The sequence below is a fragment of the Clytia hemisphaerica genome, unplaced genomic scaffold (genome assembly GCF_902728285.1).
Source record: "Clytia hemisphaerica strain Z4C2 unplaced genomic scaffold, Clytia hemisphaerica genome assembly, whole genome shotgun sequence".
Classification (NCBI taxonomy): domain Eukaryota; kingdom Metazoa; phylum Cnidaria; class Hydrozoa; order Leptothecata; family Clytiidae; genus Clytia; species Clytia hemisphaerica.
The window spans coordinates 269326-287091 of record NW_027103848.1 but is presented as its reverse complement, the minus strand read 5'-3'; the positions used below and the strand labels follow the sequence as shown (position 1 = coordinate 287091).

At 35.0% G+C, this 17766-nt stretch overlaps 2 protein-coding genes across 2 annotated transcripts; one reads left to right on the top strand and one right to left on the bottom strand.

Moving 5' to 3' along the window:
• The first annotated feature begins 1310 nt into the window (after positions 1–1310).
• On the top strand, positions 1311–7625 carry LOC136807545 (testin-like). The gene is made up of 10 exons (XM_067064127.1): positions 1311–1475; positions 1683–1771; positions 2642–2819; positions 3091–3295; positions 3573–3820; positions 4007–4167; positions 4429–4537; positions 5431–5694; positions 6168–6276; positions 6513–7625. Exons 1-10 carry the CDS (start codon positions 1383–1385, stop codon positions 6770–6772), a joined length of 1716 nt encoding a protein of 571 aa, XP_066920228.1. The 5' UTR covers positions 1311–1382; the 3' UTR covers positions 6773–7625.
• Positions 7626–7700: 75 nt separating this feature from the next.
• On the bottom strand, positions 7701–16444 carry LOC136807544 (NACHT and WD repeat domain-containing protein 2-like). The gene is made up of 5 exons (XM_067064126.1): positions 16171–16444; positions 15280–15485; positions 14904–15041; positions 14328–14532; positions 7701–12735 (listed from the first exon to the last, which is right to left on the bottom strand). The coding sequence occupies exons 1-5, from the start codon at positions 16277–16279 to the stop codon at positions 7832–7834; spliced, it is 5562 nt and encodes a 1853-aa protein (XP_066920227.1). The 5' UTR covers positions 16280–16444; the 3' UTR covers positions 7701–7831.
• Positions 16445–17766: the final 1322 nt, after the last annotated feature.

Genomic DNA, 17766 nt, shown 5'->3' with positions numbered 1-17766 from the left:
TCAAAAAGTCTAGTTTCCTGAAGGCCCAACTCCTCATTGTCTGCGCTGCAATCATATCTTTATGGCTTCAATACTTTCAGCTTGGAGAAAAGATTGCATCATGAAAAAGTACTATGCACTTGAAAAAAAATTAGGCACATTTCAACTTTTCGACTGTACGTCTGAATGGACCACAATGACATTTCTTTATTTTTCTTTTGACTGCAATCACAGCGTACGCAAGTGGAGCCCGGGCCTTAACTAGGATTGGTCTATTTCAGATGGCGCAGAACTTTTTGATAAATTTTATACGCAGTGTCATCTTATCATCATACTATTGTTTATTAGGCAAAGTAGCAATAGAGAATTGTTGAAATATATAGCAGCCAATGAAAAATAAACAAACTATTTCTGATTGGTTACCTTGTTGATTTATTCACCGCTATATATTTTGCCTACAATCTAAGATGTCTGCAGCATTATCGGAAAAGGTCTATTTAGTGAATGATCATGACATATATTGTTGTAAGAAAAAACAAACAAACAAGGAGATGTGAAAGTCAGTAACATAATGATACCATGATTTTCGAAATATGTTTTTGAGAAGGTTTTCCAGCCTTTCCTTGAATTTTATTAAATTGTCAAGCTGCATGAATTTTTCAAGTATTTTAATAGAGTAATGGAATATGATTTTTTTTTCAATCAATCAATAAATAATTAAATTAATCAATTATTCCTGATTATTTTTTATGCTTTAATTTTGAAAGCATTAAAAGCTTTATAAGTGCATGACATGACCTTTCTGTGGGGGCATTTAGTGAAAGCTATGACTAGTTTTTTTTTTTTTTGCGGTGACAAGAGGATGATAAGTTTTGAGGAAGAGTGATTTGTAGTAATGCTAAGAAACTTCACCAGATATCTATGTAAACAGAGTGGAATTATCAAAGTTTGAATTCCGAAATAAGTTGGGCCCGAGGATGTGATTTTTTACATCATTAAATGAAGTATTTTTTCTTAAATTTAGTGGAATGTACAACAACTGAGAAAATTAATTTCCTTTTTTTTTCTGTTTTGTGTTTTGTCTTTACTTTAACAACAGAGTAGGGTGACTGTTTCTGATGAATGAAATCTAATTGATACACAGTTTAATCTAATAAAAGGTAAAGCTGTCTTTGTCATTTATAGAATGGACTTAGAATTATTTAAGACGTTTGTATGTAAAACAGATAGAAAGCCGTGGCTTCACACAAATGTACTGTGAAAGCTGTAGTAGAAACAAGCATGATTGATTTCAGTTTGGCCAAGGTAGTAGAAATATTTTAGATAGTATTGATTAAGAGAAATGGTAAAGCTTGAGAGATTGATACATATGTGTGACAAATTCGGCGAAAAATGAAATATAAATGTTTTTGTTTCCAGTATCTACAACAAAAATGGAGGATGAATACAGAAATGTAAAGTTTCATTCGTTCAAATTAAGCACTAAACAATCAGAGGTAATTAGCTGGTCCATACTGTCATTTAAATCTCTTTTGCATACCTTCAGTTCATGGGTTTTAGTGTCTTTTAATCAAAAATTGTTGTGGTTTTTTTAATCGTTACTTTAATGATATCAATCAGAATTTGTCATTCCTTTGATACGACACAATATGATTTGCTAAAAGCTCGAGACACAGAAAGGTTTAAATATTTTATGTATTTAGTATTCAGGACCAGAGTTTGCAGATATTGAAGGAATCAAATGCTTACAATGCAAAAGTAATTGTTTTGGTTTTCTACAGCATCATTGGAGGTAAATTTCTAGAACATTTAAATAGAAATATTCATGAAATAAATATTATTAACAGATATTTTCACGAATTTGTTTGAAATTTTTTGGGGTCTTCTTTTTATAGCTAGAAGGTGAGCTGAGATAGGGAGATTTTTAAAAAACATTTTCATACAAGAACGAGAAACTCTTAATGGAAAGGAATTCTTTTCTAAAAATAAACGCCCATATCTGAAATTCTTTTCGTATGGAAATGTATTTCATATGGACTGTGTAACAATATTCTTTTGATTGTGTATAAATAAAAATTTAATTAGGAACCCTGCTATTTTTGTGTCGACCAAAAGAAAAATTTAATTTTAGCCACAACATGTACACTTTTTTTATTCGAAAAAAAGCTAAGCAGGACGCTTTGAAAAGAATTATATAAATTTCGTACACTAAAAATGATATAACAATTTCGGAATTATAACTAGTAAACTCACATTCGCAAATTAGGAATCGTCCTTTAGTTTTAGCAATACTGCTCACCCGACTGCTCAACTTTTGTCAACCTTTTAATATCTGAAAATATATTTCAAACACGTACTTAATCAGACTAACAAGATTCTTTGGGTATGTCACGAAATTTGTACATCTGAAATAATAATTCACAACTCGATCTAGCCAAATTTAGCTAAGCACAGTACTTAAAAATGGTGCTTCCTTTGACTAAAATATCTAAGGGCCTAGCCTTGTCTTCATCAAACTCGAACCCAGTCCCTTTAGTTCATTGTTCTATGACTTTGCTTGCGCTCAAATCCATTAGTAAAATAAAAAAGCAGTTTAATGGCACTGGGTAAGACATGGGTATCCATGCAGTTTTTGAAATGCTTACTTGCTAAACACTCTTAGGCGATGTTGTGTCAATTGCAGATGTCCATTATGGAAGCACGATGTCCCTCCAGCCTATTTGGATCTTCCTTTCGAACGATTGCGATTGGAAGAAAATGATCCACCAGAAATCACTGAGTATGAACGTGCTAGAGAAGATGGTTATGAATGGGTTCCGAGAGTCCCTGAAAGATGGCAGGTATGATAATGTGTAAGATACTATAATCTGTAGCATCTTCAAATACGAATCTCTCTAAATAATAAAAAACTCAGTCCAGAAAGTCAGTACCTGTTAAATGCAGTTATTTCCTTTCATAGTACTTCTTAACTGCAACGGTCATATCTACGTCATATCTAATCAAAAAGTCGATACCCTTTCCCCTACCCATCACAATTCAGTCTTTATACAAACTTATTTGGTTTGGAGTGTTGTATACCTCTGAAAGGGTTGAATCAATTCTTTATTGAAGGCTGAAAAATACATGCGTAGCTTACCACTTGAAAAAGTTCCAAAGAAACATTCAACCGGCGGAGACGAGCGCGCTCGGCAACTAGTCTATCAACTTCCCAAACAAGATTACAACATCAAATATGCCAACTCTGTCACTGATGAGAAATCACACAAATCGTTTAACGACATGAAACGAAGATTGGTTAGAGATTCTCTTGGAGTGGGTAAGATGAAAACGAGATTCTTTCTATTGTCGCTAAAGTGTGGTCGATATCTATAGAAGAATTGCTGATGTACCTGACAAAAGTAATATTGTGCTAAAATTCTATTGCTTTTTGGATTCTGTTTTCAGAATACTGTAAATTCTTCTTTCATCCACTCTGGTCTTAAAAATTAAAGCTTGATACAAAGATCACGCCAGGAGATAACATCCTTCGCTTTCTATAATACCTGTCATTCATGGGTTCATGTTTTACTGACTCTTTTTACTCACTAAAAAAGGTTCGATCATTCCTTCCATCCAACAAGAAACAGCATGTAGCAACTGTTTCCAAGATATTGCAATTGGAACTGTAGCTGTGGTTGCCAATCGATTTGATTCTTCAAATGTCTGGCATCCATCATGCTTCAAATGTTGTATTGATGGTGAGCTGTTGGTAGATATGATTTATTTCTGTTGGGATAATCGATTGTATTGTGGAAGACATCATGGCGAATTGTTTAAACCGAGATGCCATGGATGTGAAGAGGTATATTGAGGATAAGCATTCCTATTTTCTGAAAAAGTAACTTTTCTTATGTAAACCTCTTCGAAAAGATAAAACACCTTGAATCGACACTGCTCTCCTAAACTTCTCTTCCGGGTAACAATATTCCAGCTGACTTTCAGCGTTCATTTTCGGATTGTTTTTGCATTTTCTCTTAATTTTCCAAAGCTTATTTATGTTGGTGAGTATACGAAGGCTATGGGCAAATTATGGCATCTGGATCATTTCTGTTGTTGGCAATGTGACATGCCTTTGACTAGCAAGAAATACATCGCCATCAATAACCAACCATTTTGTATCACGTGTTACAATAATATCATTGCCAACAGGTTTGGAATTGTAATTTTGTTTGTGTTCAGAAAGCTTATTTCTATACAAAAAGTGCTGTTCAACTTTAGGCTATCAATTTTTTTGCTACCTATTCAGTCTCCATATTCGTTCCAATAGTGTCTTAATTTAAAACAATAAAAACTGTATGCTATCATTAATCAGCATAAAACAAAAAGAAAACATCTGAATGCCAAACTTTAACATACCTTCCACAGCACTCCAGTTCCACTTCTAAGCAGTTCAATTTTTCTTCTTCACAGGTGTGATATTTGCAAAGAACCGATTGGGCCAGATTCCAAAGATCTATTTGTGAACGAGAAGCACTATCATAGCCGATGTTTGGTTTGTGCGACTTGCAACATTCCCTTGGTTAGTTGATCATGTTTTTAATTAGATTCATACTCTAAAAATACAGAAATGAAATATTTTGATGATACAGGATAAAGATGCTGACAGTAAACACGTTTAATTTAAGATGTATGAAAAGCTCTATTTTCTTTAATGGGATAAATTTTCGCGGGGATTAAATTTCGCGGTTGAGCTCATCCGCGAAATTTTAAGATTTCGCGGGGATTAATTTTCGTGGATGAGAGATTTCCTGATTTTTCGCGGGGATTTAATTTCGCGGATTGGGGTACAAATTAAAATTTTTGAAAAGGGTCAAAACATTGAAATAAAATTTTTCCAGGAAAATTAAGAATTTTTTCTTCAAGTAATAAGAGGGTATTTTTGAACTGGGCGAGGAGATATGTATTACAACTATCAAAAGTTGAAAAAAAATAAAAAACGATAAAATTAGAAATTTCGCGGATTGCAACAAAAATTCAAATTTTTCGCGGAAACTAATTTTCGCGGATGGGCCTTTTTCAAATTTCCAATGGGACTTATTTTCGCGGATGACACCCAAATCCGCGAAATGCGCGAAAATTAATCCCCGCGAAAATTTATCCCATTAAAGTATAACGTTAACTGCTGGACAAATATATTCTGATTTTCCGGCAAGTTTTTTTTCTAAAGGAGAAAGATTAATATTAGTTTTAAATACTAATGGAAGAATTCGGTCTTCTATAAGGTTGGGGAATAATTTAAAATCAAAAAATTCAGATGTGCCTTGCATTATAACTTTGCGCCTTCCAGTAGTACTCCAATGTTTCCCTATTGTAAGAATCCCCATAAATATCTAACTAACTTTTAATAAATTCGAGCAACGACCTTCTGATATATGTGATTAAAAAAGTAATCTTGACACTTTCATGTTACAGGAAGCGAAATCATTTTCATTTGTCAACGAGTCACCAGTCTGCCATCAATGTCGAGGTATCGATCCTGATAAAGCAATCTCTTGTGAAGAATGTCAAGTTTATTTCATGAATAATGAACGTAAAATTGGCTTCGGTGATTGTTTCTATCATGAGAAATGTTTCTTGTGTTCTGATTGTCGACAGCCTATTGGTTCTTCGAAGTTTGTGCGAAAGAAAAAGGATGGAAGGAAACTGTGTGATGACTGCTTTCAACGGACTGCTAAGGTAAAATCATTAAAAACTTAAAACCTCGAATTAGAAAACAAAAAACCAAAGATTCGAGGTTTTACTCGGAAACAGAGATGTCTACAGGATCTATATTTAAACGACGACCTGATTATCACTTAAAACTCTCTAACTTTCCCTTAGAATAACTTCGGAATAATTACTGTAGGTCCTTTTTACTTTTTTAATCAGGGTGAAATAATAAGGTGGAAAAGCAAATTATTGGGCTATTCCAGAAATAGTCTGTACCCCTATGTTTAGGTATGACGACCAGGGTAGTCTGACAAATAAAAAATCCAGGGGGATCTGATTTTTCGAGTGAAAAAAATCCAGGGTGGTCGGAAAAAAGAGAGAAAAAAATACAAATGAGTTCTGAAAATTGAAAGATATTAATCCAGGGAGGTCACCTCCAAAAATAGACCTCCTCGACATTCTGGAATAGCTCCTTGCTATAAATTTGTTCTACTTTTTAGATTTGCTACAAATGTACTGGTGTGATCAAGACCTCAACCATTCAATTTGAAGGGAAAAGTTTTCATGATGATTGTTTCGTTTGTCACGATTGTAAGAAGGGTCTGTCAAGTAAGAACCAATTAAATTATTTTCTAATATTTTAAAAACAGGGATCTGAGAAGACCGATCAATAGTTTCTTGTTCTTGATATATGCTGTCTTTTTCTCTATTATGCTTTAAATATCATATTTCATTTATAGTCTAAGTTCAATTTCCTCGATTCCTCCGTGAAAATTATGGAATGAAAGAATTTCAAGCTTCCATTCCTTGTCCTACTATTAAGATTTTATTGAATTAAATTTTAGAGCTCAACTTCTACAAGCGGAACCACTTATTCTATTGTGAAGAATGTTTCTTCAGAGATCATTTACAACAATGTCCTCAGTGTTTGGAATACATTAGAGGTGGTGACAAATATGTTGGATGGGGTGGTGAAACATGGCATTCCAGATGCTTCAACTGCGTGATTTGTCAAGGCGAATTGGCTAATGGGCGCTTCATTGTGCGAAACGGAAAGAGATTTTGTCGAGATTGTAAAGAAAAAGCACCCATGACTTTACTTTGAAAAAAATAATGTACAATGTAAAAAAACCAAGACTCATGAGGTACATGTGATATGCTTGAAAGTAAACTGATTTCCCTGCGAATGATAAGGCTGACCTTAAAAGCCTTTGAAAAATAGACGATCAAGTTACCAAAAATGAAGGGAATAATCAAACCTTATTTACAAAAGTCACGTGGAGTCACAATAACATGTTGGTTATGTTCTATGTAAGAAATCCCTTGAGGAGGCACGCGGAATCGATGTATGAGAATTAGTACAGAAAAAGTTCAAAACAAATATATTGGACCTTAATAGTATTTATAGCAGGTGGAATATATAAACCATGCTGCTCCATTGAAATATCAATTTAAAAAAGTGTATTTTGAAAAATTATAAATATATAAAGCCTATAAAAGTTAATCTACTAATCTATAAATTTGTAAAATCAATATTTTATAACCTGTAATTTTTGTTAAAACTATGTTAGCCGACTGGTGAATTGGTGTATCTACAATCAGTGCAATAATATTTGGCAGTAAACACAGATTTTTGATGTTAAAACTTATTTCCCCTCCCCCAAGCTTCAATGGTTGAGTCTGCAGTCCTGTTGCCTTCTTCAACCATTGAAATTAGGGGGAGGGGATTTAGGAGAGGGTAAATTCAGTGTTTTTTTTAGGCGGGTGCCAATATATTATTGCACTGATTGTAGTAGTTAAAGACCTATTTACACCTATAATATTTGTGTATTATGATGTATTAGTATAACTCTGACTATGATTTTTTTTTGACTTTATACGTCTTAAATTTTTAAGTTGTAGTTAGAAAAACATGAAGATGTTCGGGTAAAAAATGGAGCATTTTTGTAAAATTAAAATGTCTTAGGATACTTTATGTCCCTGGATTTAACAATTAGTCACACTAAAACAGTTTTCATTTAAAAGACATTATATTCCCAAAGATTTCAAGCTTCCATTCCTTGTCCTACTATTATTAATAGCTCCCAAAGCAATCCATTTAGTTTTCAAAAAGAAAATAGATAAAAGCTGTAAAGAAAGGGAACAATGTAGTAATAAAGAAAATCTAACATATCAGACAACAACCGTTCGATTTTCCATTTTTGAATTGAATCAATTCATCATTTTTCGCTAGACGTGGAGTATTTCCATTCTGTTGAGGATTGTCGACCTCATCCACGTTATTCAACATAATCAAATGTCCTGTCGTATTTGTGGATAAACGTTGACTTTGTTTCCTTGAAGTTACCAAGAAATGTAGAACCACCAATGTTCTGGAGCATGTCACCACATAAATTCGATGATACCAATTCTCCATCAGATCTGTCACCACCAGATCGTTTATTTTAGATTGCAGTTGAATGGAATCAATCAATTTCTTGGTCTCGTTGCCCCATATTCTCAAACATCCATCGAAAGAACCAGTCAAAATATACTTCAGATTGCCAGTGATTCGTATACAAGAAATACCATCTTTATGTCCTTTATAATACTTGATTTGACCTGGTTGCTGATAATTCATTTCCAGAAACTGACGACGTTCAGTATTGGTGCCGATAACCAGATTGCCAGATAATTTGTTACATAGCATTACATTGATACCTTTAATGTTAAAAGCCATGTCCTCAATTTCTTTACCACTCTCGATATCCCAAACATTGAATCCAGACTGTTTGCCAGATACTAAATGTACAGAGTTTTTCATTAAAACTAAATGCTCAATGGTAGAATCAGTTGTACATATATGAAGTAAACTCATTTTGGCTCCCTCTCTTGCAAACAGAGAGATACGATGGTCTTGACTACCAAATGCAACGTGCCTTTCGCTGATTTCTGCACACGTGATTATGTCATTATGCGGCTGTGTAGTTTGCTGAACAGATCGGTCAGTATAATCAAAATTCAAAATGGTGCCATCATCAAAACAAACCAATAGTGCGTTGTCATGAAAATGTTTCAATAAACAAATACTCGAATCACTCAATTTATGCACGATGTTTGTCCGTCCTTTTTTCTCAATCTTCCCGATATGTAAATTCCCGTCTGGTGTTCCAACAAAGAAATGAGTTGCAGTAGGAAAGCAAGTACACCTGACTTCACCTTTGTATTCCCACTGGGATGAATTCTCAGTTAAATCCCATAGAACTAAATTGTTGGAATTCTGTGTTATCAAAGCATGTTCAGTGGTTGGACTGACAGCTAAATAAGTACATGTGCTTAACGTATTTCGACTGCTCAAATCAATCACATCTTGGGAGAGTTCAAGAACTCGAGCATAATCATCCTTGGATCCAACCAAAGCTATAGAATCTGTACCACTGGTATCAAAAGCCACCATTCGATTCACCGTACAAGAATCTCTTAACGAATACACTTCAAGATCCCACACCATGATCAAATCATCATTGCCAGAGCTAACCAGAATGTTAGCCTCCAAGTTACATTGCATTGATAGTACACTATCGTAATGTCCTTCAAGGCTTTGTATCATTGCTTCTTTAGCAAGGCTCCAGATTCTGATCTCGCCTGTTTGACTACCAGATGCAAAATATTCACCATTCATAACAGTAAGACATGTGATTTCTCCAGAATGTCCGTAATAAGTGAAAAATGATCTTGTTTTGATGTTCCATGAATGAATATCACATTTTGAAGCACTGATCAACACACTGGTAACTTGATTGAAAATAGTTGGACTTTCCGCTGTCAAATGATCGAGCTTTGCTAAACTCAACTGTTCTACGGTTGATTTTTGACAATCGATGATAGCTAAGGTTGGTCCTTTGAAAGGAGCAAGAAGAAGATAGAGAGACGACTCATTGATAAAGTAACAGTTCTCAGTTGAAGTACCCACCGTCTCGATTTCAGCTGTGATTTTAAAGGATTTGAGTTCTATGAGTCGTACAACACCTGTGTCGTAAACGATAGCTAAATGACTACCTGTCAAATTTTCTTGAATACATTTGATGGTTCCTTGAGGTTCACTAGCAACGGTACATACTTCTCTCATTTGTTTTGTATTGATGATATGTAAGTCGTGTAACGCGATGACTAGAATTGATGTGAATTTAGATACATGGATTCGAGGCTTGGTTATTTCAGCCGGTATGACCAAGCAAGATAATAACTGCTGTTTGATAAGTCCGTAAAAAGTGACGAAGATTTTGTTATGTTTTGATGATATGCATACAGCACGTTTATGAGACGTAGATGTCAGGAATTTAACGAATATGACGGATCCCGGTTGCTTGATGGCTGATAAAATACGTGGTGCTTGTTTTGGTATCAATGTCTGGTCCTGGTAGTAAAGGATAGGTGATTTTGAAGATTTCACGAAAGACTGAACGCCGTCATAAAGTTTCTTCAAGTTTGGAAATTTTGTAAAATCTACATTCTCTAGTATACGAAGTAAGATGTTATAAAAAGTGCTTTTATTCTTAGCGATACGTATTGATTCTAGTGCCAATGAATTTCGGATGTATTGGACTTCGAATGAATCGTATTTTCGGAGGAATGAGTCATAATCATCGATGATTTGTTTAATCCCAGTTCCCAATAATTTCTGGTGAATCCAATCAAAATTGAAAAATAACTGGTTGAACAATACTTTTTCGTTACCATTTCTGATCACACATTGAGGTAATTCGATCAACTTTCGCAAATTATAGGACGATTTAACTTTGGTAGGTTGTGGTGTCATCTGATGTAACGAATATCGAATCTTTTTACGACGTTTGTTTAAAGTTAATACTTTAGCGTCACTCTCCAAAACATCATAATGCAAACCAAGAAAGAATTCAGACATCAGACGCGTCAGGTATTTAACGGTAGCCTCGTTTTGAAGATAACGAAATGACGCTACCTCAGAAATACGTTTATGTCGCCATTTATACACTAAATATCCATTCTCGTTTAGTTCTTGTAGATAATCACCGAGATAGAATTCTAAACGTTTCCAAAGCAATATGGGAAGCCGTATGTTTTTCTCCGACAACGGGGAGGCTTCCTCGTAGACTTCATTTAAAACGTAGTTATTCAACGCTAAAAGTTCCAATAGTTGCACTTCTGTAAGCCCATGCTTACTTAAAGTTATTAAACTCAACGCGTGAGAAACGAGGCTTGAACCACATTGTCTCTCCAACCAATCAAATTTGTCAGCAATGATTTCAGGCGTTGTCATTGGGAGTGTTAGTAAGTCAATACTGTGATGTGATTTCCAGTTCAAAGCCATGTCTGTTGCGAGCTTTATATACAGCGGCTCTGGACAGTTTTCAATACACGATTTGATATAATCGGACTGGTCTTGAGATAAAGTCCGAGAAAAACGTTCCAAACAGCTTGATTGTATTCTACTGCGATCTTCATTGGGGAGTAATATTTGCATCTTGAATAAATAATAACAATCGTTCGCAGTTCCGTCAGATGTTAGGTTATCGTTTGAGAAAATATTCGTTGTTTCGCGACCGATCAGTAAGCCCTCATGCGTTCCCTCGCGTTGTAGGGGGACGTCTTTTTCTCGTTGTATAGTCCCTTTAGCTGAACTCATTGATACGTAAGCATCGCCAGAATCTGTGTTTGATTCATTAGGTTCTTCATTGATTACAATTCGAATTTCAGGGATCTGTTCATAAATAGGTTCGTTATTATTATCTGATGGTATAGATTCACTTATCGTCTCAGGAGCAACCTTGCCATTAACTGATGGCTTCGTGGCTGGTTTTGAATCTCTTTGCATCAACATATCTGACGGTAACGACGGACGTTTTCCTACTGGTAATTGTCGTGGTGAGATTTTCGACGATTTACGTTGAATTGTGAAGGAATGTCGTTTCCTACTTTTGAAGGATGAAAATGAAATACTGTCTCCCTTTGATTTACGTCGCCTACTAGAGCGACTTGATATCGAGCCAGCAACACTGCCGTACAAACCAACGATTGATAAAGCATCCAACGATAAGTCATCGCATTCTTCCTCTTCAGGGTGTATAACTTTCTCATAAAGATTCTTAAAATTTCGTTGTATGTTTTTAACGTTTAATTCAGTTGATAGCACTATCATACAGTTCTCGTTTAGTTCTCGAGGTAGCCAACTAACGAGTTTATCTTCATCTATAAAAGTCTGTAGTTGATCGAGACCGTCCAAAACAATAAGTAACGGTTTATTGTGACTTAGTAGTTCCTCAACCAGAAAATGAAAGAAAGTGATTGTTTGTGTCAAGTTTAGATAACATGCACTCCATGTCTCTTGGATGCCATAAATCTGGCAAATCTGTTTACATATACTTTTAAGTAGCCTGAAAAGGTTTTCAGATTCTAACGTTTGACCAATAAAACGATAAATTGTTACTACATTATCTCTCTCAGTCCATTTAGAAGCTTCGGTCACAAGTTTGGACATTAAGCTTGTTTTTCCACTTCCTGACATCCCATGCACCAGTAATGGTAGCTTGATCGGCATATTCCAGCAGTTTCTCAAAGTCTTCTTAAAATCTTTTACAACGTCTGTTCTACCAACAAAATGGGAAGCATTTTCGAAACAGAATTGACAATGTTTTGAAACTTCATGTTCTAAAAGTTGAACATCATTCAAAGGTTTGAATCTTTGTAAATCATCTAAATGGCGATGTACTATATCTTGTAAAGACACTTTCACTTGTGCAGTAAATTCGTTAAGATATACTTTATGGTTAGGATAAGCTGGCGTAAGTCCTGTTTCAATCCAATGTATCGTAAAAGAACCAACATGAACAGCAGGAATTAGATTCATAATTAGTTTATAAGTTTCGTATAATTTATTTTTCGATTCGACACACGGTTTTCCGTCCATACAGAGATCGTAGTATGTTCCTAAATGTTGGTCAGGGTTTATCAACGCATCAGGTGTTAGCTCGAAGTTACGGATGAATCCGATGCTCTTCTTTGATTGGATTGGAAGACTAGTTAAACCTTGCTTGACCTCACGCTCGACATCTACAAAGAAAAATGAAAGTCATTGAATTTATTTTTTTGCAAGAGTAAAATATGCGAGAACTTCCTCAGTGAAAACTGGAGGATTTTTGATACACATATACACGCAGACGTGGTAATGTGGAAAGAGCAGGCTTTGTTTTCTTTTACAGTCCTTTGCCCATAGTGTCTTTTGGGATTATAAACATTTGTCAAACGTTTCTTCGATTAACTTCTGTGTTATATTTATGACAATAAAGATAAAATGCCTTTCCGTCGACACGCCTTTTGTCTTCTTAAGTGTGGCCCAGCTAATCTACTGTCGAACGTGCTAACCGCACTGGCTCAACTTCAGTATCTTTGAAATCATTCGTAGGCCCAATTGTAAACTTAATGGCTTAAGAAAAATTATAGCATTTTGGGTTTTAGCCTCGTTTTGGCAAAAAACTCGTCCCCAGGCCCCAAAAATTAAAATTTTGAAAAAATGAAAAAAAAAACCCCAGGGATTTGCCCAAGGATCAAGTGTGCAAAATTCCAGCCAAATCGGACCATTTTTGAAGTCTCCAGCCTGCCCTAAAGTTTTAGCCTCGTTTTGGCGAAAAACTCGTCCCCAGGCCCCAAAAATTAAAATTTTGAAAAAATGAAAAAAAAACACCCCCAGGGATTCGCCCAAGGATCAAGTGTGCAAAATTTCAGCCAAATCGGACCATTTTTGAAGTCTCCAGCCTGCCCCAAAGTTTTAGCCTCGTTTTGGCGAAAAGCTCGTCCCCAGGCCCCAAAAAATCAAAATTTTGAAAAAATGAAAAAAACACCCCCAGGGATTTGCCCAAGGATCAAGTGTGCAAAATTTCAGCCAAATCGGACCATTTTTGAAGTCTCCAGCCTGCCCCAAAGTTTTAGCCTCGTTTTGGCGAAAAACTCGTCCCCAGGCCCAAAAAATTAAAATTTTGAAAAAATGAAAAAAACACCCCCAGGGATTTGCCCAAGGATCAAGTGTGCAAAATTTCAGCCCAATCGGACCATTTTTGAAGTCCCCAGCCTGCCCCAAAGTTTTAGCCTCGTTTTGGCGAAAAACTCGTCCCCAGGCCCCAAAAATCAAAATTTTGGAAAAATGAAAAAAACACCCCCAGGGATTTGCCCAAGGATCAAGTGTGCAAAATTTCAGCCAAATCGGACCATTTTTGAAGTCTCCAGCCTGCCCCAAAGTTTTGGTGACAGACACACACACAGACACACACACACACACAGACATTCTCAGATTCTAGCTCAACTGAAGTTGAGAACTGAATATGACTTAATAGAAATGGCTTCTCGCGACTGATCTCTAGCTACTTGACTGGATCGGGCTTCCTATACAATAGGAAGTGTGTCCAGTTTAACAGCCGACTAATCCGCCATTTTATATTCAATTCTTGTTGTCAACAACGAATGTTTTGAAATTCGAACGTTAGAAAGTTTAGAGTAAAACAGAAAACAAATGTCTTACTAGTCGACTTTAAAACTGGATAGACACACTTTCACAGGAAAATCTGTAAGTAGCTCAGCCTAGTGTGAAAAGGAATATGATATCTTTACTTGTCGCAGTGTAAAGAAAGAAGCTACATAGCGTATCTTACCGGAGAGCAAATATTTTTCAGTGATTTCATCACTCATCAGTTGTTTTTCACGAGCAATGGTGGCTGCTCTATGAAGTAAGTTATGTATCTGCTTTGTTTGCGTCATCCATTTCTTATACGAAGGTTTTTGTGTTGTTGTGGAATCTTGAAGTTGCACATCTGTGATGTTTTGAAGGGAGTAGACAGGTGGAATGGTGTTGTTATTCTAGAATTTAAAGTAGAAAGATTAATCACGATAATTAAATAATATTTCAAGAAAATATATGTGTCATTTTATTATCTATTTTTCATTTTATTTTTCTCCTTGCAAGTGTAGTGTATGTTTTTATAAGGGCAAACTATATAGGCACATAAGGCTTCGATGGCCAAAGAGCAAGTTAAACATTTTAAGGCTTTCCTGGCTCTAAGACACCCGATCTTTAAGAAAAATGGACGAGAATACTCATAAAATGTTGAAAATAAAAAAATGTTAAGAACATTTTTAGGTTTAAAACTAAAAAAGTTAAGAACATCCGATGACTTTGGATATTCTTATAAAAAAAGCGTGTAGTGGAAATCTCTAGGACTAAAACATACCTTTATGTAAAGTCGCTTCAAGATGCTTCCACCAAGGTTCGGTTCAAATGTTTTCAGAAGACGTAGAAACATTTCGAATTCATCTTCAGGTATTTCTGCAGGAAGGGTTGGACTGCCTAATTTGTCACCTATCAATATCTGGAAAAGAAACATAAATAAATTTTTGTTTATTTTTAAAATTTAAAGTGATTTATTGTGAAATTTCAAGCTAACCCAAATTCTTCAGGAGTACTAAGAACAAATATTTCTACTACCTAAAATCGAAATTTGATCACCATTTTATTACCAAACTTCAAAAAGTATTCATTCAAAACTGTATAATTCACAAATCTTGGTAGGATCGAAAAACGGTCAAAGAAAAATTCCTTCGTCTTACCATCAAGTTGGGTCCAACAGTGTTCCTCTGAACCTTATCAATACATTTCTGGCGTATTTGTGACAACATTTGATCCATTTTGATAGTCTCGCTGACTGTGTCTGAACTCAAATCGAAAATCTCAAAATCTAGATCTGATTGTGCACACAATTCTTTGAGATGGGGGTAAACGTTTTTCATGATGGACCTGCGCTCTTCGATCATATCTATAACGAAAGATGACACCACAAAAGTCTTAAATTTCAATGCAATCCATCTTGTAGAGTGTGATGAAAATACTTTAAAAGGAGTTCAATGCCCTAGCACGCATAGTTCCGGCAATACACCTTTCCCAAATTGTTGACTTTTTTGTTTTAGTTTTTGGATGTTTCTATTTAGTTTCATAAAATTTTATGTCGCAAAACTAAACAAATAAAAAAAGAATTATGAAAAAAACACTTCCGGTTCTTGAGTTATTTTGATTTGAAATTTCTTTAAAAACAATAGAATTGCATGGAAACGAGGCCGGGCTGTATGTTTTAATTTTTATAAGTGATTTCACCGTGAACAAAAACAGTCATAAAAATTGATGTAAAAAAGCTTTTGAGCTCAAATTTTCAGCATGCTTTATAGAAGGAGTACAAATATGTAGTTTTCAATATGGTTTGAAGACCTTCGAAAAATACCAAACAATTCGGGAAAGGTGTATTATACCACTCAAAAATTAGTTCCTTTAAGGTATTTGATTCCTAAATCAGGTAAATTATTATTTATAAAAAATAAAAGATGTTGAAACCATTGGTCTTTAAAAGGGGTCAAAAGTTACGAGGACTTTTCTTTAAATCAAATTATATTTCCCCTTTTGTTATGGAGAAAGGTTCTATGATAGAAACAATTAACTGCAATACTTACCCTCTGAAGTTGTACAGAGATAAACAGACACCATTTTGGATGGCATGTTAACCGCTGGCTCGTCAGAGAAAAATCGACCCTCGAAAAGTTCTTGGTTGAAATTTTCCATAGCGAATTGAAACTTCTAGTCGACAAGAACTTTGTGATATCGCTGGCATTTATATTGGAAAAATTCCACTGATGACTTGCCAAATAGTGATGGGTGTACAAAGCCACTAATGCTTTTCAGTGTAAAAACATTTTGTTAATCCCTACCAGCCCAACTTTGCAACCACACTTCTGATTGGGAATGTTTAAAATGTTAAAAGTATGCAAATCTGTGTACAAAAATAGTATACTATCTTTGAAAATTTAAGAAATACACTCTCACATAATTTATGAGTATCAAAAAATATTGAATACCTCTATGTTAATATTCGGGAGAAAATAAATGAATAAATCAAAAGTTGATTGATTTGAGGATTTTATATTCTGAACAAGAATATTCATACCTTTTTGAATATTTAATGAAAAAGAGTTTATGATTTCTTCCTTCTTGGTTACATTTTCTTTTTTCGCGGTTTCTGAGTCAAAATGACAAATAATCGCAGCATGCGTAATATACAAACCTTCTGACACCTACCACAATACAGCCCAACCCTATCACAGTAAATTTTTAAGGTGTAAGCCGAAAAGGGTAGGCGACGTCCCCCACTAAGTCCTTTTCAGCCCATGGGAGAGATGGACAAATTGCTAATAATTTCGATTACGGAAACCCATTATATAATCATGATTATTCGGATAAGTCCCACTCGTGACGGCGAGCTTCTTCAAATATTAGCATAAGAACGAGAACTTTCATGAGAAACTATTCCAAAATGTTTTAAAACTTTTAAAAAGGAAATGTTACAATATTTACACCCACTACTTATCAGTTTGTCGATTCACCTTGGTTTTTGTGAAATGAAGTGTTCTGTTTGATTGAATTAAGGGAACAGATTTTACAAATAAAGAAATGACAAACCAGGGGGTGGGGAGGCCTAAATATCGTTTTCGAAGCGAGGCCGGCTTTGAACGATTGTTAAGAAGCATCTAAAAACCTTTTTTTGGTACGTAAAACGCCCGTAAAACGAAAGCAAAAAGTGACATTCGGTGTATTTCCATAGTGATCAGAAAAAAGGTAAAGACCCAAAACTGTAATCAAGACATTATCAGTATAATAAGAACCCTATATGCTGTGCACACTTTTTTTTATAAGAATGGTGTAAATCCATTTTATCATGGGATATTCTTAACATTTTTGGGAAAATCATCCTAAAATATTCTTACAGCATTCTTAGGTTAGGATTCTAATTCAAACTAGATTTAACATTTAGTACATACGTCATAAAATATTGTGAAAGGAGTGAGCCTTGCTTGGGGGTAATTGACAATTTATAATCGAAAATGCTCTAAAAATGGTAGCAAAATTCCATGATGGTGATATTCTTAGCACTATTCTTAATTTTTTGGCCATTTTCATCATGGACATTCTTATAAAGTGTATTCTTATAAAGAAAAAAGCGTGTAGACCAAATAGAAAAGGCTCTTTCTACAAACCCCTGAAACACAAACAGT